The 21976-nt window shown below is 60.2% G+C and overlaps 2 protein-coding genes across 2 annotated transcripts in view; one reads left to right on the plus strand and one right to left on the minus strand.

Moving 5' to 3' along the window:
- Nucleotides 1-250: 250 nt before the first annotated feature.
- On the plus strand, nt 251-12648 carry ZNF276 (zinc finger protein 276). The gene is made up of 11 exons (XM_045533880.1): nt 251-627; nt 1571-1874; nt 2242-2288; nt 2378-2830; nt 4294-4372; nt 5418-5501; nt 10402-10512; nt 10579-10654; nt 11061-11178; nt 11924-12023; nt 12095-12648. Exons 1-11 carry the CDS (start codon nt 405-407, stop codon nt 12363-12365), a joined length of 1866 nt encoding a protein of 621 aa, XP_045389836.1. The 5' UTR covers nt 251-404; the 3' UTR covers nt 12366-12648.
- FANCA (FA complementation group A) overlaps nt 12578-21976 on the minus strand; it is a 54164-nt gene continuing 44765 nt past the window's right edge. Inside the window, 13 exon segments of the mRNA XM_045533316.1 lie at nt 12578-12782; nt 12954-13046; nt 13196-13352; nt 13469-13544; nt 13927-14032; nt 14295-14357; nt 15163-15301; nt 16276-16388; nt 17347-17451; nt 17543-17602; nt 18519-18624; nt 19140-19297; nt 21653-21737. Of these exon segments, the coding sequence (XP_045389272.1) occupies nt 12639-12782; nt 12954-13046; nt 13196-13352; nt 13469-13544; nt 13927-14032; nt 14295-14357; nt 15163-15301; nt 16276-16388; nt 17347-17451; nt 17543-17602; nt 18519-18624; nt 19140-19297; nt 21653-21737 (1405 nt within the window). The 3' untranslated portion in view covers nt 12578-12638.

Consider the following 21976-nt stretch of genomic DNA (forward strand, 5'->3'; position numbering starts at 1 on the left):
CCGGGGCGGGCCTGTCGCAGAGGGGCTTGGTGACAGAACCTCCTCCCGTAGTTGCCGTGAGCGCCTGGCGGCAGAGCCGACGCGTCCCCGTTCGTGTGCGCCCGGTCCCCTCTCGGCAACGCGCCCCGGCTCCCGCGCGCCCGTGGCCTAGGCCGGCGCTGCCCGGCGGGCTCGTCGCGGGGTCTGGGCGAGCCCCGTCCGTCCGCCCCGCCCGGCGCCCGCGGCGGGGACAGCGGGCTCTGTCGCGGCGGGTCGGAGCGGGGAGCGGTCGCCCGCCTTGCCGGCTCCGCTCGCCTCTGCCCTCCTGCTCCGCTCTGCTTCCAACGCGCCAGGCGGAGCCAGACAGCGGCGGGGCCGAGCGGGGCCGCGCAGTACCCGGCCGGCCTTAGGCGGCGGCCGCCGCCATGAAGCGGGACCGACTCGGCCGCTTCCTGTCGCCTGGGGCAGCCCGGCAGCGCGGGGGCTCCGGCAGCGGCGCCTGGGGCGGCGCCCGGCCCCGAGGCCGCCCCTCCCGCAGCGGCGGGCCGAGCGTGGAGGGGGCGGCGGCCTTGGTGGCGGCGACGCGGCTCGACTGGGGCCCGGCGCGGGCCTGCGCGGACGCGAGCGAGGACGGCGCCGACGAGCCAGGTGGGTCCGGCCGGTCTGGGGTTCCAGTAGTGACGGAGGCTCTGCACGGGCGGAGCCACCGCCCCGAGAACCACATTCCCTCCACCCCCAACCCCGAGTGACCGCGTCCCCAGGGCCGCCTCCTCGTCTCCCGCCCCTTTAGGCCTCCCAGCTCGAAAGAGGCGTCTTCTGGCCAATGGGGCCAAGAGAGCTGTCGCGCTGCCCCCTTGGCTTCTGTGGCAGCTGCGTGGGAGTCACCTTTGGCAAGACAGCCAACCTTTCGGTGCCCAATTCTCTAAGCTTGTTAAGGACTTAGTGCTCAAGTTTCAGAGTCAGACAGTTTGGGGCTTCTGTCCTGGTCTTGCTTCGTGTTCTGTAACACTGGGATAATTGTCTCATCTCCCTGAACCTCAGTTTTCTCTTGAGTAAAACAGACCCCAGAGATGTCCTCAGAACTGCTTGGTCCCCGCTTGGCAGCTGGTGAAGGGTGGTGACAACAGTGCACTTTTTATGCTGCTTTCTGCTCTCTGAGGTTGCCTTGCCGTGCTTTCGCTTGCTCCTCCTCGGGGGCAGGAGGGGAGGCGGCATGACCTACGCTTGGCCCACAGGAAACCCAGGTTGTTTCCTTGAAGGCACGGCATGGACACAGCGGAGGAGGATTGCAGTTCCTGGCCTCATCCGTGACTGTCCACAGCTGTGGGGGAATTCAGAGTTCCCTGAAAGGCTTCTTGGGCCGTGGCCCTCCATTAGCCACATGCTCCAAAAGGCCGAGTGTTCCGCTGGAAGCCCAGCGCCCAGCCTGCCTTTGGTGTCTGCGGGGGCCCCATGGAGGGTGCTTCTCCACCCCAGGTGCCAGGAGGCTGGACGATGGCGCTCACCTGCTCAGAACTTGCGTCTTTGGTGTCCAGTGCTTACCGGCCAGCCTCCCAGGCTGACTGCTGCCGCCTCCTGTCACTTTGCCCAGGAACAGGCCGGGCTCTCGCCATGGGGCACTGTCGCCTCTGCCACGGGAAGTTCTCCTCGAGGAGTCTCCGGAGCATCTTTGACAGGGCAACCGGGGAGCCCCCAGAGAGACCATCCCCAGGGGAGCGAGTCTTCCTCAGGGACTTCCAGTGCCTGCTGGGGGTGGCTGTCCACCAGGACCCAGCTCTGCCTCAGTTTGTCTGCAAGAACTGCCACGCCCAGTTCTACCAGTGCCACAGCCGCCTCAAGTCCTTTCTGCAGAGAGTCAACGTCTCCCCGACAGGCCACTGGAAGCCTTGCGCAAGGTAGGCGCTCCTGTTCTGGTTCAGGGCGTGTCCGGGGGTTCAGCACCCCATGTGCTGGGTGCTGTTTGAGGGACAGGGAGTGCCTGGGGAGGAGCCTCTAGGGTTGGGGCGTAGGCTGAGTGGCCGAGCAGAAGCCAGAAGGAGCACCTGTGGGCCTGGTGCGAGGCAGGCGAACGGGGAGGTGCCGGGGTGGGCAGGTGTACGAGATATCTGAGGACGAGGGGCAGCCCTGGAAGGGAAGAGGGGAGGGTGCCCAGGAAGGAGTTGTGGGTGGAGGCAGAGATGAGGTTTGAGGCCTCAGGAGGCTTCTGTACAAGGAGCAGCCTGAACCCTGGGCTGCCCGTCTGCTCACACTGAATCTTCGCAGGGTCGGCGCCCAGCCCCCGACGGGGGCGGACGAGGGAGCGTGTCTGGGTGAGTCTGCCCCTGGTGTGCGGGTGGGCTTGGAGGTCGGGCTGGGGACTGACCAGCCTTGCGCTGACGTTTTTGTTGACTCTTCTCAGTGGATCTGATCCCTTCGAGCCCTCAGTGCCTGCACGGCTTGGTGGGGTGGGTGCACGGACACGCGGCCAGCTGCGGGGCCCTGCCTGGCCTTCGGAGGACACTGTGCTCTGAGTACTGCGGCGTCATCCAGGCCGTGTGGGGCTGCGACCGGGGCCACGACTACGCCATGGACACGGCCGCCGGCGGCAGGGCCTTCTTGCTGGACAGCGCCTTGGCGGTCAAGTGGGCGTGGGACAAGGAGACGGCTCCGCGGCTCGCCGAGAACCGGGGCTCTGACCCCACTGGGGCTGCGCCTCAGATCTCCCAGGGCAGAGGGACAGGGACCACGGCTGGGGCCGAGACCAAGACCCTGCCTAGCACAGAGGAGGCCCAGCCCCCTGCAGACGGCAGTCCTGTGCGGCCTGGGCCGGGCTCCCCACCTCAGCCAGGCCCACCCCCCAGCGGGGCCCCAGGTAGGAGGCACGGCCGGCTCGCGCTGGGCCCGGATTCTGTGTTCCTGAGCGGGACGGGGTTTCAGCAGAGTGAACGTCCCACCATTCTGGGTGGGGGTCGCAGCGTGGCCTGAGAGGAGCTGACGGAAATGACTGGAGCCCGTGGCCGAGCGCCACACCGCAGGGCTCGGGGAGGGGCCGCCAGCCTGTCGTGGCCTCTTGTTTCTCCACATCAGGACCTGTTGGCAGTTTCTGGGCAGACACGCGTGTCCAGCATCCAGGCTTCTCTGAGCCTGTGTGCTGTCATTCCTGTGGGCCTAGGGGACTGAGGGAGAGGAGAATGGGGCCCTTGTGTGCGGGACATGGGGGAAGAGAATGGCTGTGGCCTCGGCGGCTGCTGGTCTGGGCCAGCTGCAGGTCATTCTGTGGGCCCCAGCCAGCTGCCTGGTGACACCCTATCGGGGCCGGTGTGGACTGGTCTCTTCTGCATGTAGGGAGAGGGGAAACACAGGGCCCTTGTTTGGGGCCTAGACCCCACCGCGCTGTGGCTCAGTGCAGCTGCTCGTGACATCGAGTTAGAAGGGGGCCGGCTTCCCGCCTGTCTCCCTCATCTTGTCCAGGCGTGTGCACCTTCCCCATGTGGGCACGTGGCTCCCACCTGCAAGTCCTCAATGGAGCTTTAAAAAAAACACAGCCGGCCGGGCACGGTGGCTCACGCCTGTCATCCCAGCACTCTGGGAGGCCGAGGCGGGTGGATCGTTTGAGCTCAGGAGTTCGAGACCAGCCTGAGTAAGAGTGAGATCCCGTCTGTACTAAATATAGAAATGATTTGGACAGCTAAAATACATATATAGAAAAAATTAGCCGGGCATGGTGGCGCATGCCTGTAGTCCCAGCTATTCGGGAGGCCGAGGCAGGAGGATTGCTTGAGCCCAGGAGTTGGAGGTTGCCATGAGTGAGGCTGACGCCACGGCGCTCTGGTAGCCCAGGCAACAGAGCCAGACTCTCTCAAAAAAAAAAAAAACCCAGCTGTCCAGATGCCTTGGCTACATGCACAAATGAGACAACACGCTTCAGGGGCCTCAGGGAAATGGAACTGTGTCACAGGCAGCTTTCGAGTCTCCTCGTGTGTGTAATACTTTGATAATAATTTTTTAGATGCCTCAAAGCATCCACGAAGGCCACCTGGGATGACTGGATCTGGTCTGTGGGAGGCACTGGGCCTGCCGGCGTTGACTGTTCGGGGTTTCGGGTGCTCAGTGCTGCCGGTGCCGCTGCTGGTCGGGGTGGCACGAAGGGCCAGGGGCTGTGGGGGACCCTTGGCGAGGGGACGGGCTGGGAGGCGGGGGCTGAGGCTGTAGGATGCCAGGCTCCCTCCTGGAAGGAAAGCTGTGTTGCCAGGTGAGGGCCGTGCCTCCTTGCAGGTGAGGCACCTTCTAGGCCCCGCCCCGTTGGTGACAGGGGCCTTGTTCTTTGTTTCTCAGGGCAGTTGGGTGAGAAGCAGGTTCCGCCTTCAACCTTGGATGATCGGGTAAAAGACGAGTTCAGTGACCTTTCTGAGGGGTGAGAGAAGAGTGGGTTTAAATAGCCTAAAATTTCTCCTTTGAAAACCACATTCAGCCGTCCTCGGGGCTTGCTGCCTGTGCCCTGGCCGGACACTCCTCGGGCTGCGAGAGAGGAGTGGCCGGGGAGCTTTCCTAACTGGGGGCTTCTTGGGTACCAGAGGGTCCCCCCAGAGCTGATGCAGCTGCAGAGGGAGCAAAATACTGATTTTTAACCCAGAGCAGGGTGGAAGTTCCTTTGCTCGAACTGCCCAGTGGTGGACCCTTTGCTGCTGCTTGCTGTTTCCTCCTAGTTTTGTGCCAACCCCGGATGTTACTAGAACACAGGAAGCCAGATTCTAGCCCTGTCTTGTGACGCTATGACTTGAAACAGAGGCTCTGTGAGGGGGACACGCCTGTTGTGGCAGGGGAGCCAGCAGAGCCTGTGGGCTCCCAGGGCTGAGAGCCCGGAGGGGGGCTGCGTTCACACCTTCCACCCGACCCGCCAGCCCTGGCTGCGGCGCATACACACCCGTCCCGGCAGGCGCGGCCCGGTGCGCGGTGCAGCCCGGCAGGTGCCCAGGGACGAAACCAGAGGTGATGTGTGGCCGCAGGCTGGCCCATAGATGCCCGGGGACTAACCAGCAAGCCATGTTGTAGCATGAAAGTCACAATTTTTCTTGCCTTTGTGAATTTTGGAATGGCTCACAGCGAAGCCATCAGCTGCACAGGTGTCACAGCTGCGGTGAGGCAGTCGCTTTCTCCGAGGCTGCCCACCAAGGAGCCCGCCTGCCGCGAGGGGTCTCTAGATCCTCCTGGGACCGTGGGCAGGCTCTTTGCAAGGCCAGGTCCTGGCACTAGGACACCATGGCCTCCGGGGGTACCAGCTGGTGACCCTGGCTTGCCCTTTGTGTTAGGAAATAGGATTGGAGATTTGGGGATTTTCTTAAGACATTTTCAGGAGAACTGAAACATGGGAATGGATGTGGCATCTCTGGACAGCAGGTCTGGTTGGATCTGCCACCCACCCGGGCCGGGGCTTGGCTAAAGGTTCTCTCCTTTTCTAGAGACTCCCTGAGTGAAGATGAAAACGACAAGAAGCAAAACGCTCAGTCTTCGGACGAGTCCTTTGAGCCTTACCGAGAAAAGAAGTGAGTGGACGGCGGAGCTGCCAGTGCCTGGGTGTGGGGGTGTCAGGTGGAGGCCCCCACTTCCTGTTCTGCTCTCGGGTCCACGAAATGTGTCTCCCGAGAGTGAGCCAGGGGGCCAGCGCGAAGGGCCAGGTGGGCAGATGAGAAGGTCGGTCCTCGTGGCTGTCAGTCAGGCCTGTTCCTGGGGCTCCAGGCTGGGACCTGGCGTCACACGCTGGGTGGCCGGCAGGCTGGGGAGGCTGCCTCCGACGTCCTGGCCGCGGCTGGCCTGGAGTCCGTGTCTTTACGGCTGCCCGGCAGGTCTGGGGTCCAGGGCTGAGAGGGGAGGGGACAGGTGGCCCTTTTGCCAGACAGAGGCTCACAAGATAAGGGTCCGCTGTGCTGAGCCCCTGCTGCTGACAGGGACAGCACACTCATCTGTGTCCCTCTGGGACCCCGGGAGTGCAGACAAACGTGCTTTGGATGGGGGACAAATGAGATATGTTTTAAGAAGCCTATAGGGGCAGGCACGGTGACTCACGCCTGCAACCCCAGTGCTTTGGGAGGCCAAGGCAGGAGGATTGCTTGAGTATAAGGAGTTTGAGATTAGCCTGGGCAACATAGTGAGACTCCACCTCTACAAAAAATGGAAAACTTAGGCGGGCATGGTGGTGCATGCCTATAGTCCCAGCTACTCGGGGGGCTGAGGCAGGAGGCAGGAGGGTCGCTTGAGCCCAGGAGCTCATGGCTGCAGTGGGCTGTGGGCACCACTGCTCTCTACCTGGGCGACAGAGACCCTGTCTCAAAAGCAAAAAAGGAAAAATTTATAGTAAAAGGGGTTATTTTTTTTAGTAGAAACTGCTCTGTAGGCAGTGAGAGTAGATGGTAGTAGACATGGTCCCCTGCTGACGGTGACCCCCTCTGGCTTGCAGGCTACTTGGTCCCCAGGTGCTACACAGTTAGTCCCAGCAGGGTACCTGGAGGGACCAGGCCTCTGAGCAGCCGGGGGTCCCTGTGGCTCCTTCCCTTCACTCTGACCGCAGCGCCCTAGCCCTATGCAGGCGCCGTTCTCGGTCTTCAGCTGGGGCACACGGGAGACTCCGTGCTGTGTTCATTTGGGCTGCCTGGTTCAGGGCAGACCTGAGAGCCAGGACCTGAGCCGCCGGGGGCACGGATGGCCAGGCAGCAGGGGGGCGGCACTCTGAGCACAGCCGTCTGTCTGCAGACTGGCTCGCTGAACACGCAGCCGTAGAGACTGCATGTGCTCTGCGCTTAGGAAGCTGGGGACAGTGTGGGAGCGGAACAGCCAATCATTGGCAGAGGCCACCAGCCAGCCAGGCGGGGACAGCGGCCTCATTGTGGGAAACAGCCAGACACAGGGAGCAGCAGCAGTATAGTTATCAGAAAGGTTCTTTTTAGTGTATCTTTAAGGAAAAGGACAATTACTTAAAACCTGTTAATTCACTTCAACCATTTCTAAGTGTGGCGTCAAGCACATTGGCAATGTCATGCCACTGTCACCACAGTCTGGGGGTTTCGTCATCCCGAACAGAAACTCTGTCCCACTAGGCCATGGCTTCCCCTCGTCCTCCCCAGACTTGGTAACGCCGACCTAGGTGCCCATTCTAGATGCCTCGTGTAAGTGGAATCAGACGACATTTGTCCTTTTGTGACTGTTTTTTGCACTTAGCATGATGTCTTTGAGCTTCACTCATGTTGTAGCGTGTCAGAATTTCATTCGTCCCTGTGGCTCAGTGACATTCCGTTGTGTGTGGACCAGTTTGTTGGTCCGTTCGTTCCTTGTTTGGTTGTTTCTACCTTTTGGCTATTGGGAGTGACGCCATGGAGTCCGGTGTGCACGTCTGGTCGCTGGCCATTCTCTGGGCTATAGCTAGACGTGGGATTGCTGGTCGTGTGGGGAGTCCACGTTTAACTTTTTGAGGAACTGCCAGCTTTCCGCAGAGGTTACGCCATTTTCCATCGCCACCAGCACTGCACAAGGTTCCAGCTTCCCCACGTCCTTGACACTTGTTTTTTCTATTAGAAATTACCCTAACGGATGTAAAGTGGCGCCTTGTCATTGTGGTTTGCGTTTCCTAACGGTGGACGGTGCTGAACTGTCTCCAGGTGCCTGTTGGCCGTCTGTGTCTTCTCTGCAGGAACTTCAAGCCCTTTGTGCGTTTTTCCCTTAGGGTGGCCACTTGCTGTTGGGTTGCGGGAGTTCTTTATGTATTCTGAATATTGAACCCTTACCAGTTATGTGATTTACAAGTATCGTCTTCCATTCTGTGGGTTGTCTTTTCACTCCCAATAGTATACCTTGAGCACAAAGTTTATTATTTTTTAAGAGACGCAGTCTCACTGTGTCACCCAGGCTGGGACGTGATGGCTGTTTATAGGTGTGGTCATAGCACCCTGTAGCCTTGAACTCCTGGGCCCAGGTGACCCTCCTGCCTCAGCCTCCTGGGACTGTGCCTGGCTACACCAAGTTTTACATTTTGATGAAGTCCAGTTTACCTGTTTTTACTTTTGTTGTCTGTGCTTTTGGTGTCATGTTTACAGAACTATTGCCAAATCCAATGTCATGAAGATTTGCCCGTTTTCTCCGAAGAGTTTTATAGTTTTAGTTCTTAGATTCAGGTCATGATCCACTTGAGTTTATTTTTGTGGTGTGAGGTGGGGTCCAGTTTCCCTCTTGTGCGTGTGGCTGTCAGAGTCCTGCACTGTTTGTTGCAGACTGTTCTTTCCCAGTGAGTGGTCTTGGTGCCACTGTTGAAAATGAGTGGATCACACGTGAGGGTTTTGGTTTCAATTCCATTTGAGAACTCTGTACGTCTATAATTATGCCAGTAACGCTGTTTTGATAAGTGTAGCTTTGTAGTAAGTTTGGGAAACAGAAAGTTTGAGTCCTCCCACTTTCTTGTTTTTCAAATTTGTCTTAGTAGTTGTCATTTGAAATTCTATGTTAAATTTAGGGTGGATTTTTCTGTTTGTACCAAAAAAATGCTGTTGGGGCTGGCCGCGGTGGCTCACGCCTGTAATTCTAGCACTCTGGGAGGCCGAGGCAGGTGGATCTCTCAAGGTCAGGAGTTCGAGACCAGCCTGAGCAAGATTGAGACCCCATCTCTACTAAAAATAGAAAGAAATTAGCTGGACAACTAAAATATATATAAAAAAAAATTAGCTGGGCATGGTGGCGCATGCCTGTAGTCTCAGTTACTCGGGAGGCTGAGGCAGAAGAATCATTTGAGCCCAGGAGTTTGAGGTTGCTGTGAGCGAGGCTGACGCCATGGCACTCTAGCCTGGGCAACAGAGTGAGACTCTGTCTGAAAAAAAAAAAAAAAAAAAAAAAAAAAAATGCTGTTGGGATTTTGATAGGGAGTGCAGTCAATCTGTGCAAGTATTGCCATCTTAATATGCTTATCCATAAACACGGCACTGTCCATTCATTATGTTGTGTTAATTTTCTATCAGCAGTCTCTTGTAGTTTTATTTTTTTCTCAGACAGAGTCTCACTCTGTTGGCCGGGCTAGAGTGAATGCTGTGGCATCAGCCTAGCTCACAGCAACCTCAAACTCCTGGGCTCAAGTGATCCTCCTGCCTCAGCCTCCCAAGTAGCTGGGACTACAGGCATGTGCCACCACGCCCGGCTAATTTTTTCTATTTTTAGTAGAGATGGGGTCTCGCTCTTGCTCAGGCTGGTCTCGAACTCCTGACCTCAAGTGATCCTCCTGCCTCAGCCTCCCCAGAGTGTTAGGATTACAGGCGTGAGGCACTGTGCCTGGACTCATGTAGTTTTCGTTGTACAAGTCTTTCTCCTTCTTGGTTAAGTTTATTCCTAAATATTTTATTCCTTTTGATGCTATTGCAAATGAGTTATTTTCTTAATTCCTTTTTGATTGTTCGTTGGCAGTATATATAAACATAACTGGGTCTTGTGTGTGGATTTTATACCTTGCAATTTTGCTGAAATCTTTTATTGGCCTTTTTGTGTGTGTGGATTCTTCAGGATTTTCTACATACAAGGTGTCATCTGTGAACAGGGATTGTTTTTCTTCCTATTTTTTATTCTTGCCCACCTGCTCTGCCTGGGACCTCCAGTGCTGCTGAGCAACAGCGGCAGACGTGGGCGTCCTTGTGTTGTCCTGACCTCAAGGAAAAGCTTCCGTCTCTCACCACTGAGCACGGCGTTTGCTGGGGGTTCCTCATCTGTGGCCTTTGTCATGGTGATGGGGGTTCCCTTCTATTCTTTAGGGATTTCTTTAAATGTCTGGATCCAACAAGGAAAAATGAGCGTGGTTCTCTGTCTGTCTTCTGGCAGACGCCGCAGGGGAAGCTGCTGCCTGTGCACTGGCCCTCAGGGCCCTGCCAGAACCACTGAAAGGCAAAACCCCATTTCGCATTTCTGGAGGGCGTGGTCCCCACGGCCCATCCTGGCCCCAGCCAGGTCATCTCCAGGAACCGGGCTGGTCTCCCTGCAGCCAGGTGGGGGTGCGGAAGGGGCAGCGGCTGGTGGCCTGTCGCTCACCAGAGAAGAGCACCTCTCCCTTCTCGCGCTCCACCTGGTTGCTGAGTGACCAGGCTTGAGATTCGCAAGATAGAGGGTTCTGAGCTTTGTCCTGGCAGTGGGGGGTGTGGTGAAGGGACTGGCCCCTAAAGCCTCCCCACCCCATTTCCCGCGATGTCTCCAGTTTTCTGTTTTGATGCCTAGCACAGGATTCAGTCCCAGAAACCCGTGGGTGCAGCTGTGCCCAAGCCTCCCAACCTCCCAGAGCTGCTCTGGCTTTGGGGCCACGGGGGGATCTGAGGTGCCAGTTTGCACGGAAGCAGCTCGGTCATGGACGCTTGAGAAAAACCCTCTCGTGTCTGCTCGTGAATGCAGGTGAGACGCGTCACTGAATCTGTGCGTCTTTCTCTCCAGGATCTCTGGTAAGAAGAGTGAAAGCAAAGAAGCCAGGAAGTCTGAAGAACCAAAAATGCGTAAGAAACCCGGGCCCAAGCCCGGCTGGAAGAAGAAGCTGCGCTGTGAGAGGTGAGGGACGGGAGTGCGGGGCCCGCCCGGCCTGTGGGCGCGTCTCCACACGTGTTCTGCCTGCAGGGAGGAGCTGCCCCCCATCTACAAGTGTCCTTACCAGGGCTGCACGGCCGTGTACCGCGGGGCGGACGGCATGAAGGTGAGGCCCGGGGGTGCCCGACTGAGGCGTCAGTTTGAGCCGGGGGGAGCGCAGGGTGTTTCTGCAGAGCTGGGCACACACTTGTGCCCAGGGACTGTCCTGAACCTCGGCCGATGGAGGCTTGAAGCAGCCACTGCCAGGTTGTCCCCAGGGGGAGGATGTGGAGCCGGCCTGTCACTCTAGAGACACACCCTCATAGGTCTAGATGCTTCTTAGAGTGAAGCTGTGAGGGGCAGCATGTGTGGTGCCGCTGCCTGCCTGGAGGAACATCTGCTAGGGCCGAAGGGTCAGCCAGCAGCCTCCCAGGGCGCTGAGCAGGGTCCTTGGGGGGCTGGGATGTGCCACTCAGCCAGGTGGGACTTGGCCCTGGTGGGGCACTGAGGGTCCTCCGGGGTCCTCCCTGCAGAAGCACATCAAGGAGCACCACGAGGAGGTCCGAGAGAGGCCCTGCCCCCACCCCGGCTGCAACAAGGTGTTCATGATCGACCGCTACCTGCAGCGCCACGTGAAGCTCATCCACACAGGTAGCTGCCCTCACGGGCCGAGCACCCCAAGGCACAGCACGTGTTGGGGGGGACCCCAGAATACACCCCAGCCCCGGTGTTGGGGGGTCGGGCCCAGGTGGGCACACTCCTAGGAGGCCCAGTCTGTGTGGCTCCGCCTGGCCCTGTGACCAACACCCCGTGACAGTCCTTCCTGGGATCTGGGCAGTTGCCGTAACCGACAGCCAAGAGACCCTGGTGCCCTTTTGCAGGTTCATTATCTAAAAAAACCCACTTGTTTTAATCCTTTCGGATTATAAAAGTAACTCACGTGCATTTAGCAATTTTCAAAAAAAGGAAGAGTACAAAGCTCGGGACACCTCCCACGCGTGAGTGCTTAGCTCTTCTGGCCTTTTCTCTGTGTGTGTCCTCACCGTGGGCCCAAAAACCTTGTGACTCCCCTCCAGTGTCAGTGCGGCAAAGTGCCCCTGCCCTGTCCACGGGGCCAGTTCCCAAGTTGAATTCCTTCCTGTTTAAGGTAAGTTTGTTACATCCACAGCTGACCCTCGGACACAGGTTTGAACTGCTTGGTGGACTCTTTGAGCCACACGTGGTCGAAAGTATAGTATTCGTGGATTTAAAACCTGTGCACATGGGGATTCTGCAAGGCCGGCCGCGGGCCTTTAGTGCGCTGTCCCTGACTGTGACACTCGAGACCATCCCTCCCTGCCGCCCCGGGGAGACCTGAGCCTCTAGGAGCCTGAGCTCACCCATCCTTGCCTTTCAGAAGTGCGGAACTACATCTGCGACGAGTGTGGACAGACCTTCAAGCAGCGGAAGCACCTGCTGGTCCACCAGATGCGCCACTCGGGAGCCAAGCCTCTGCAGTAAGTGTGGGCGGGGTGCCCCTCGGGGCTGGGCTGGCCCCGGCCCTTCCCCACACGCCTCTGTCCCCCAGGTGTGAAGTGTGTGGGTTCCAGTGCCGGCAGCGGGCGTCCCTCAAGTACCACATGACCAAACACAAGGCAGAGACGGAGCTGGACTTCGCCTGCGACCAGTGTGGCCGGCGCTTCGAGAAGGCCCACAACCTCAACGTGCACATGTCCATGGTGCACCCGCTGACGCAGACGCAAGACAAGGCCCTGCCCATGGACACAGAGCCCCCACCTGGGCCACCGAGCCCCTCTGGGACCACAGAAGACCAGGCTGTGAAGCCCGAGCCCACCTGAGGCCTACAGGTGGGATGTGGGGTTCCTCACACGCCCCTGCCGTGTGCAGCCATGTGTACACATTGCCAGGGCTGGTGGTGGCCTGGTGTGTAGCTCACGTAGCCTTTGAGCTGTTCTGGGACCAGTGGTTTATGTTCCTACAAACACCGACTCACTTGGGGGCCAGACAAGATTATAAATAATTGATTCCTTTCCCCACGAGAGCAACCAAGGAGGTTTGTAATCCACTTTTTAGTGCAACAAGAGCTCCATGTTATGCTTGTAATAAATTATTCACAAAGGAGCTGGGCTGGTGCATGGCGACGGGTCCAGGTGGAAGAGGGGGGGCTCCCGGTAAGGTTCGTCGGGCGCAGCCTGCTGCCTGCGCAGGAGGGCGGCGCTCACTTCTGGGTCACAGTCCCCACGATCAGCCAGCAGCTGTGGGGAGACACGTGTGCTCGGTCGCCAGCCTTTCGGGACAGAGGGGACCCAAGTAGCCGTGTCTGCAGACCGTGGGGGAGGGGACCCAGCCGAGCTGTGCTGACAACACTGCTGCCCGGGGACCCAAGGTGCGACAGACCCACCCCAAGGTAAGCATCCCGGTGTTACCTCCGCCATGTCTACGAAGCTCTCTTTCGGGCAGCGAGGTATCAACTGCAGCAGGAAAAGACGAGCTTTTGTGATGAGTTCTACAGGGCTGCCCTAGAGAGAAGACAGGCCGAGCGGCAGGTTAACGGTGCAGACTGCGGCAGGGCCCGGGTGCCCCCCCAACCTGCAGGCTGTGCCAGAATGTTCCTGGGCAGGAGCCTCAGGCTGGGGGAGCCTGGAGGGGGACTGTCCCCTGCACCTGCCTGGCCCTGGAGCTCTGGGTTCCTGCCGGCCAGAAGCGACACCGCACTTGTCTCTCCAGCCACGAAGAGCCGGATCAGCTTCAGGTACATGTCGACGGCGACAGGCAGGAAGGCCTCCTCCCTGACAGCCGCGTCTTCGTCGAAGGAGGAGAGGAGACTAGGGGCAGAGATGGTGACGAGAGCTGTCATCGACAGTCTCTGCTCGGCTGGGAGGCAGCGCCACAGACGGCGGGAGTCCAGGGAAGCCCCGGACCAGCCCCCAGCTGCGCTCACCTGTAGAAGGCGAAGGGCAGCAACCGGGCCTGCTGCGCCGGGGCCACGCGGAGGAGGAGCTGCCCCAGCCCGGCATCTGCAACAACAAGGACAGGGTCAGTCGGCTCCGGGCACCTCTGCCTGTCCAGGGTGGGGACGTCATGTGCCCCGGGAGGCCTGTGGCTCAGGCTGAGGACGCCGGGCACCCGGCAGACCCCAGGGGGCCCCACCAGCTCCATAAAGTCCTCTTGTTGCTTTGGGCAAGTCTGTACTGAAATTGTCCCAAGTAAAATGGAGTTGATCAACGCAGCAAGATGAACTCATAAAAATGAATGTGTGAGATGAGCCCCAAGGAGGGCTCGTGACCAACCCTCTGAAAGCTGCTGAAAACGACAGTTGCCATCAGCACCTTCCCCGACTGATGCTCCCCACACAGGACAGGAACAGGCCAGCCCCATGTCCCTCAGGGCCTTTCTCACCCGTCTCCGTCAGCTGGAAGAGCGCCAGCCAGGGAATCCTCCTCCTCTGCAAACATGCCAGGACCTCGGCGCACACGGCCAGAGCCTGCAGGGAGTCGCCGGCCTCCTGTGACCCGAGAGAGGAGAACCCTGGGAGGGGCTGTTTGTAGCACTGACCCGGGCTCACCTGCAGCCTCTGCACCAAGGAGGGTCTGGCAGGACACGCAGGCGGCCAGGGACCCTCAGGTGCCCACAGCCCCGGGTGCTGCACTAAGCTCCACAGCAAAGGCCTGGGAGTCCTCACACCTCCCGAGATGCCCAGGGACCCTGACGGGCCACTGCCCAGCCACAGTGGGAGCGGCCACCTCCGCCCGTGAGGTCCGACTTACTTTTGGGGTCAGATGTGACGACAGCAGGCCCATCAAGGAAAAGAAAAAAAGGAAAACTAAAAGCTGCAAATAAAACGTGCCATTATTACAATAAAATTCCCCGTGCGCTGTAATTCCCAGACAGAGCCCCACGTGCTTTCTTCCTTACCCGAACCTGTACTCACCTAGGCCATAAACCCTTTCAGTGGTTCATCTGAGAATAAAAACAGCTAAATTGCAAGTAACTGATTACTGACTCTGTCATTTTATATTTGCCTCTAAGCACAGCTAAAAGCAGTTTGAAAAGTGACCAAAGTGACAAATCGTGGCTGCTGGAGTCTCCCGGGCTGTGGGAGCCGTGAGGCTTCCTGTTGGGTGTGTGGGACCCGTGAAGACGAGCCACGGCCCAGGACACCCCCCTCACACGCTGGCGGGAAGTCCCTGCAGCCACTGAAGTCCCTTCTTAAAGGGACTGGGAACAGCTGTGTCTGGGCTTTATGATCACGAGAGCCCTCGGCTCTGCTGCTGGTCTGGTTTTCAGGTCAGTGTGTCGGCCGGGAGCTGAGCCCCCACACTCAGGAGTGGGGGCCGGAGGCCTCTCCAGGGCCCAGAGTCCAGAATGGCCCCTGGCCTAGGACTGGGAGCGAGCGCCCTCCTCTGCCCTCGGCCCTGTGTGCCCAGGGCTGCGGTGCCAGGCTGCCACGGAGGGCAGCTGACGGTGCCCATTAAAAACCCAAAACCTCAGTAACAGATTTACTTCCAAATAAAGTGACAGGAACTTCAAACCCCATGTTTGTTCTTGGGAAAAGTTAATTAAGCAAACCCTGAGAAATAACATTTGACTAAAAGGAAGTTTACTAGGAAAATAAAAGTGGACTGGGTGTCTCACCTCCTCTGTCGCACCGTCCAGCCTCCGCAGCTGTCTCCCTACGTCTTCCTTCCTGACCTGCTGAATCTCGAAGTGCAAGGCGGCGGCCGAGAGCCAGGCCAGGTGGGGGGGCGGGGAGGCTGCCTCAGGGGACAGGAAGCTGGAACAGAACCAGGTCATCAGCCAGCCACATTCTCGTTCCCCTGCCGTGACAGCCGCGCCCACCTGTGGGGTCACCTTTCCCACAGGGCCCAGGGGCTCAGAGCTGGAGGGGGTGAGGGCTGCATCCCCCGATGCCCTGGCACAGCGTGAGGACCGGGGCAGGCGCGAGGGCCGCCCTAAGCAGCGAGGCTGATGCCCACGGCCTTCGGACAGCCGGCCAACCTCACGGAGGCAGAGCTCGTCCTGTCACCTGCCCTGTGCTCTTGGGCTCTGGCTGCTAAGCTCAGCTCTCCACACCTGGCCAGCAGATGGGCCAGGTGTCCCCTCCTGAGACAGAGGACAAAGGAGCATCTGCTACCAGTGTGGTACCTAACACTTTCCCAGCAAGTTGACAATCTGGTAGAAAATAAAACATAATGTAGTTGGTTTAGAAACTTTTCACCATCTGATCTGTCTCTGTTGAAGGACTGGCGGGTGAGGCCTACTTTCCTCTGGTTTTCTGAGCGCAATGCGGGAGGGCGTCAGAGACTCAGAGCTCTGGTGACAGAGCTGTTCTGCGAGGCCCTGGGCACACAGCTCTGCTCCAGCTCAGCAGGAACCGTGGGCCACCAGCGGCCCTGAGCAGGGTGGGTCGACCTAGACCACTGGGCCCAGCCCAGAGCACCTGACTGGGGTCCACGGGTCAGAGTGGCCTGCGGATCTGCACCCCAACACACCCCCAGGACACTGCCAGCCCCGGTCCTGCCTCGGGACCCCGGACCCCACGGAGGCGGGGCAGGCAGGCAGAAAACACTGAGCTGAAGGGAGACGGCTGACTCCGCCTTCCCCAAAACACGCTCGGGCTTCCCCCTCGCTCGGCCAGGCCCAGCTCGGTCCCTTCCCCCTCCTCACACGGTCTGACCGAGGTGGCCCCAGAGGTCTGGAACCGCCCAGAGCAGGACCCAGGCGCCCCGCCCCGCCCCTGACACGTACTCCCTGGCAAAGCGCCGGGCGTCCTGCAGCCTCTGCAGCTCCCGGGGCAGCGGGTTCCGGCAGCTCCGCCGCCACTGGGACAGCAGCACGGGCTCCAGCCTCGGCCACCAGCGCTGCGGAGAGAGGACGCCGTGGGGGACACTCCTGTGGCCGGAGCCAAGACCCCACAGCCTGGAGTGACCAACACTCGCCGGTCACCTCGTAACTCACTCATTAGCTAATTCACTAATTATCTTAAGACAGCGTCTGGCCTGAGTGCAGTGGCCTCATCACAGCACACTGCAGCATCGGAGTCCCGGGCTTGAGCCACCCCCTGCCGCAGCCTCCTGGGTGCCGGGCCCCAGGCATGTCGGGTGTCGGGTGCCAGGGCCGCAGGCGTGTCGGGTGCCGGGCCGCAGGCGTGCCGTGCACGGCCTCCCCCTCCTGTCAAGCTCACAGCAAGGCCAGGAAGCGCCCCGCCCTCGCTGACAGACACGGGTCTGGGGAGGGGCACCCTGCCTGCCTCGTCCTGCTGGAGCTCCGTGCAGGGACGTCCCCCAGCTGAGAGGCAAAGAGCAGCCAGACGGGAGCTGCCGGACTGCACAGGGGCTCCTGGGGATGAGATGGGCCCCGTGTCCCAACGGCCGGGCCGTGGCCAGTCCCCGACCTCAGGACACGGAGGAGGAGGACAGGGTTCCAGAACGCTGACGGGGCAGCCAGGGTCACCTGCAGGCTCCTCCCACAGCCTGGACCCTGGAATGTGAGGTGACACACGGGAGTCTGCCACACAGCAGGGAGCTGGGGTGGCCTCTGTCCCCACCCCCTGAGACAGCGAGGTCAGGCACTCGGTCACACCACGGGGCACACAGGCTCAGCCCTGAGAGAACACGCAGAGACCGAGTGAGGCACCGACACCCACAGACACATCTGAGATGAGCACGGGGTGGGGACGGTCCTGGGACGGGAGACTCGCCGTCCCCTTCTGCTGCTGCCACAAGGATGACACAGTGGGAAACAGAGCAGCTTCTGAGACTCCCTAGGTGGCTGCGCAGCCCCCACACACCCCAGGCCCCCGGGCCCCCGGCGGCCTACCAGCGCAGACGTCAGGATCAGGGGGCAGCGGGCCTGGCACTCGGCCAGCAGCAGGTCGGCCGCCAGCGAGGGGTCGCTGCTCTGCAGACAGGCGTGCAGCAGGCCCTGCGGGGGACGACACACTGCAGCTCAGCACTGGCCACGACCCGGGCCCGGGACCCGCCGAGGGGCTCCAAGAGGCTGGGGTGCGGCTCACCCTGAAGAAGTGGGCCGTGATGTCGTGCGTCAGGGCGCCTCCCTGGGAGCACGAGTCTCTCTGCAAGAGTTCAGCGAGACGGTCAGGAAGGGCCACAGGGCAGGAGGTGACGTCAGAGACACGGCTGTGCAGACTCAGGCATGAACAGGACGCGCTGTGGGGCTGAGCCGGGAATCACATCCCAGCCGACCCTCGGCCTGGACCACCGCCCAGGGCCCCCCCCCCCCCCCCCCCCCCCCCCCCCCCCCCCGGCTGCAGCCCACAGGCCGCATAACGGCGTCTCTGGGCAGCCTCGTCCCTGGCCCACCGGCGCGGCCACAGACGGGGCTGTGGGTGGGAGCGGGGCAGGCGCGGGCGGCGGCGGGACTGCTCAGGGCCCTGGGACGCCGCCGCTGCCCAACTGCCATCTGCTCTCTGTGCTCTGCTCACCAAGCACTCCATGTCTGCTCAACTGACTGCCATCGCATGCCAGTCTGAGCGCTTCCAGAAAACCACCTTTGGTAAGAATCTGAAGAAAATCATAAGGAAGCTGGGCACGGTGGCACACGCCTGTGGTCCCAGCACTGTGGGAGGCTGAGGCAGGAGGATCACTCGAGCCCAGGAGCTCAAGCCTGCAGGGGCTGCGATGGGGCCATAGAGCGAGACCCTGTCTCCAAACACAGCAAGAAAAGGCCCCTAGGAGAAGCTGCCCTCCCCGGGCTAGAGCCGGCCCTGACACGTCTCTAAATGCCAACTTTTGTTTCTACTCGTGTCTAAACCGAAAGGAAATAGGGCTGCGTGGCAGCAGCAGTAGTTATCAAATCACCACTTGGCTGCTGTATATAGGAAACAGTCAAAACTGGAAAAAAATAAGGGAGGTGTGTGGCATGCAAAACAGTCTCCAAATCCCCCGGGGCCAGCTCGTTCAGCCTTAAGAGAAACCGTGCGGAGAAAGGACCTCCAGCCGGTCTGCGCTGGGCCCCCCGCGGGCACCTACCAGCTCGGCGTTGACCAGGTGGAAGAAGTCCTCGCAGTGGGGGGCGGCGGGCGGCTCGGCCGGGAAGCTGCCCAGGAGAACAGAAGGCGGCAGGCGGAGGAGCAGCCTTGGGAAGGAGGAGGATGGTGATGGCCCCGCACACACCTCCCTCCCGCCCAGGGGCCCAGACCCGCAAACCCGGCGCCCGTGGCTGCGTCCCTGTCCCACCATGGGGCTGCCCTGAGCTACGTTCGGGCACCGTGCCGGCCCACGGCAGGCATCAGGAGCGTGTTACCAAAAACACCAAGTCTGAACAGTTGCGTACACCAAGCAGCACGCACGCCGCCGTGCCACACTCTTTACGGTGAACACGGCTGCAGGGGACATCCTGGAACACACCATTCTCCTCACCCGGACGTGAGGTCCCCACGCCACAGCCCCCGACAGAGGGGCTCCTCCGTCGGAGGGGAAGGTTTCATCCAAAGCCCCGTCCAACCTCCAGAACTGACTCTCCGTGGGAAGCACCAGGGAGATGGAACCGCCACAGGCTGGGGGTGGGGACACAGAAGTAAGTAACTGATGGGAAAAACTCCATGTAGAGACAGAGGCTGGGATGGTCGCTACGTGCCGTGCTGGGGTTACCGTTTGTACATGAGCAGCTCCCGCTGTCTCTGGAGGCTGGCGGCCACGTCCCACCCGCTGGGCAGAGCCTGGAGCCTCGTGCGGAAAACCCGGAAGAGGAAGTGAGCCCGCGAGGGGGGGCGGCCACCCCGCTCCAGCCCCAGCTCCACGTTCATCTCCTGGAAAAGAGGAGGCCTCGGCACTCACGCCCTCGTCTGCAGGGTGCAGCTGTGTCTCAGCCTCGGGGCTCACTGCTGGCCACGCTGGGGACCCGGGGAGAGGAGCTGGGAGCCAGGTCTCCGCAAGGCCGGGGCAGAAGGAGCAGGAGCACCATCACCCAGGTGCGGCCCCCCCCACCCCCGACACCTCACCCAGCGATCACCCTCGCTCTCGCCCTGTGTCGGCGGGTGTGTGTGCACGAGGGCGAGTCTTCTGGACAATGTGAGGGTGAACTACGAACACAAAGGCCTTGACCCCAAACACGTCAGCCTGCATTTCCTCAGCTGGTTCCGGCTCCCTCCGGCGCGAGGGACCCCATCATCACATGCGGCCACAGCTGTGTTGTCCTGTCAGCTGCCAGACGACTACGACCCCAGAGGGAGCAGGGTCAGGGGCCTTCGACTGCCACAGCTCACCGGCCTCCGTCACTCTGGAACATTCCCAGAGTCCTTGTTTTTCACGACACTGACGTTTATGAGAAAAAGGACTGTGACGTCTTAAATGCCAAAGGATGCTCAGTCTGACCAAAAAAGTCGTGAGTTCCACTTTGGAACTGCGTTCAGATTTTGTGTTCTCTTCTTTGAAATATCTTCGATGACGACAAATTCCTCTTTCCCAAGGATGGTTCTGATTTTCAGAGTCGACCGGAAACCACGACAGTACAACGCAACGCCGGAGCTACGGGACCTGCCGCTCTGCACCTCCTCGTCCACCTGGGTCTTCCTGTGCGCTCAGGGTCGGCCCAGCGCAGGGCCCTGAGCCCTCCGGCAACACATCCACCAGCAGACACCACCTCTGCCTTGCCAGCAGGCTGCCACTTCCGGAAGCTTCCAGGGAGCTCAGTGGAAGCTGCGTGTGCTAGTCGCTCCAGCCTGGGCCACTGCAAGTCTTACCGTGCCGTGCGAGGGCTGACATATGAGCTGACAGGGGGCGCTTCGTGGGTAGCCTCACCCCGGCACCCCTGGAGGATGGTGCAGCCCTGAGCACGGGGTCCCACAGCCGGGGAGCCACAGGTGCGCTGCGGAGAAAAGCCCGAGGAGTAAACCAGGCAGCCTCGCTGCGAGGGAGGGCAGGTGGGCCAAGGGTGTCTCGGAGAAGGCGCGGGCTGAGCGAGGTGGTGGGCAAGGAGCAAGGCCAGGACGGCACGGACGCAGCAGGCACCAGTGTGTGTGTGTGTGTGCGCGCGGGCGTGTGCCGTCCACGTGTACAAATCCAGATGCAGACACGGCGTGTGAGCATGCCCACACCGGGCACTCTGCCAACCCCGTCTGCCCCCCTGGCACACGCTCCCTCCGACGCCAGGAGGGACAGCAGGGGAGCACATGGGTCAAGGGGAGGGCCAGGGGCTCGGGTCTCCGTGTGGGATGAGCAAACCACTCATCTGTAAGTAAGTTTCCCAGCAGGCAAAAACACCCTCCAGCGCTTCTCTTTCGCTTCCCACATTTTCTAAATCAGGTGCTTTAAAAGAGGCACCAGGAAAACTACCTGGAAACAGGAGACCCACACGCGTGCTCGTGCAAGTGAAGCAGGGCCTGCACGGCCAGGGTGCGGATGGGCAGGCACCGTGGGCGGGGCCGGAGGCAGCCGTGGGCGCACTGTGCTCCCAGGGGACCTGACACCCGCGAGATCCGGGCAGGTGGGAGTGAGGACCAGGACGTGCTCTGTGTTGACAGCAGGCTCCCGGCTGTGCTGTCCCTGCACCTCCACCACGGCGAGACCCCGATGGCCCGTGTGGGCGCCCAGGTGTCCTCGCAGGAGGACAGCGCAGCCCCCACCTGCAAAGCCCAGCTGGCCTCTCCACCGCGGCACCTCCGCAGGGCCCCCACCTGCCTGCAGTGTGCAGCAGAGGCCGGGAGGACAGTCTCGCCACCGCTGGTGCTTTCTTAACGCCCGCTTTTCTCAAAGTTCAAGTGTCCCAAAGCTTGGAAATGTTTCCAGCATCACAGATTTCGTTTTTTAGAGACAGGGTCGTCTCATTCTGTTGCCTTGGCTGGAGTGCAGTGGTGTCATCACAGCTCACTGTAACCGCAAACTCCTGGACTCGAGGGATCCTCCTTCTTCAGCCTCCCAAGTAGCTGGCACTACAGGTGCACACCCACCACGCCCAGATAATTTTTTCTATTTTTAGTAGAGACGGGGTCTCGCTCTTGCTCAGGCTGCTCTCGAACTCCTGACCTCAAGCGATCCTCCTGCCCCGGCCTCCCAGGGTGCTGGGATCGCAGGCGTGAGCCACGGCGCCCGGCCTCCCGTGAACACCTTACCAGAAGGTGGCTTAACTGCAGTGCACACGCCACAGTCTGGTGTGTCTGTCTCACCTGCAACCTGGAGAGAATGTCCCCATTCCCTGTGCGGCCACCGGGGGCCCAATCAGAATCCTCCGAGTGGTCACAACTCCTCGAACTGAAACGGAAACACAGCGAAAGCCTCCTCAGCATCTCCTGGGTGCTGGCGTTCCCGGCCCCCTGGCTCCAGAGCGGGGGGCTCTGCGCTTCTCTGGGGGCGTGACGATCACATTAGTCAACAAAAAACCACAAAACTCCAATAAGATATCTGCAATCCAAATCCAACAAATATAAAAAGAATTATGTGCCATGGCCCAGTACGATTATCCCAAGAATGCAAGGTTGTTTTAACATCCA

This window comes from Lemur catta, chromosome 20, assembly GCF_020740605.2.
Source record: "Lemur catta isolate mLemCat1 chromosome 20, mLemCat1.pri, whole genome shotgun sequence".
NCBI lineage: Eukaryota > Metazoa > Chordata > Mammalia > Primates > Lemuridae > Lemur > Lemur catta.

Excerpts from the sequence above, each read along its gene's own strand:
- ZNF276 (XM_045533880.1), top strand. The coding sequence starts at position 405 with ATGAAGCGGGACCGACTCGGCCGCTTCCTGTCGCCTGGGGCAGCCCGG. Across the intron at positions 10,513-10,578 it reads AAGAAGCTGCGCTGTGAGAG|GGAGGAGCTGCCCCCCATCT; the intron begins GTGAGGGACGGG and ends TTCTGCCTGCAG. Across the intron at positions 11,179-11,923 it reads CGTGAAGCTCATCCACACAG|AAGTGCGGAACTACATCTGC; the intron begins GTAGCTGCCCTC and ends CTTGCCTTTCAG.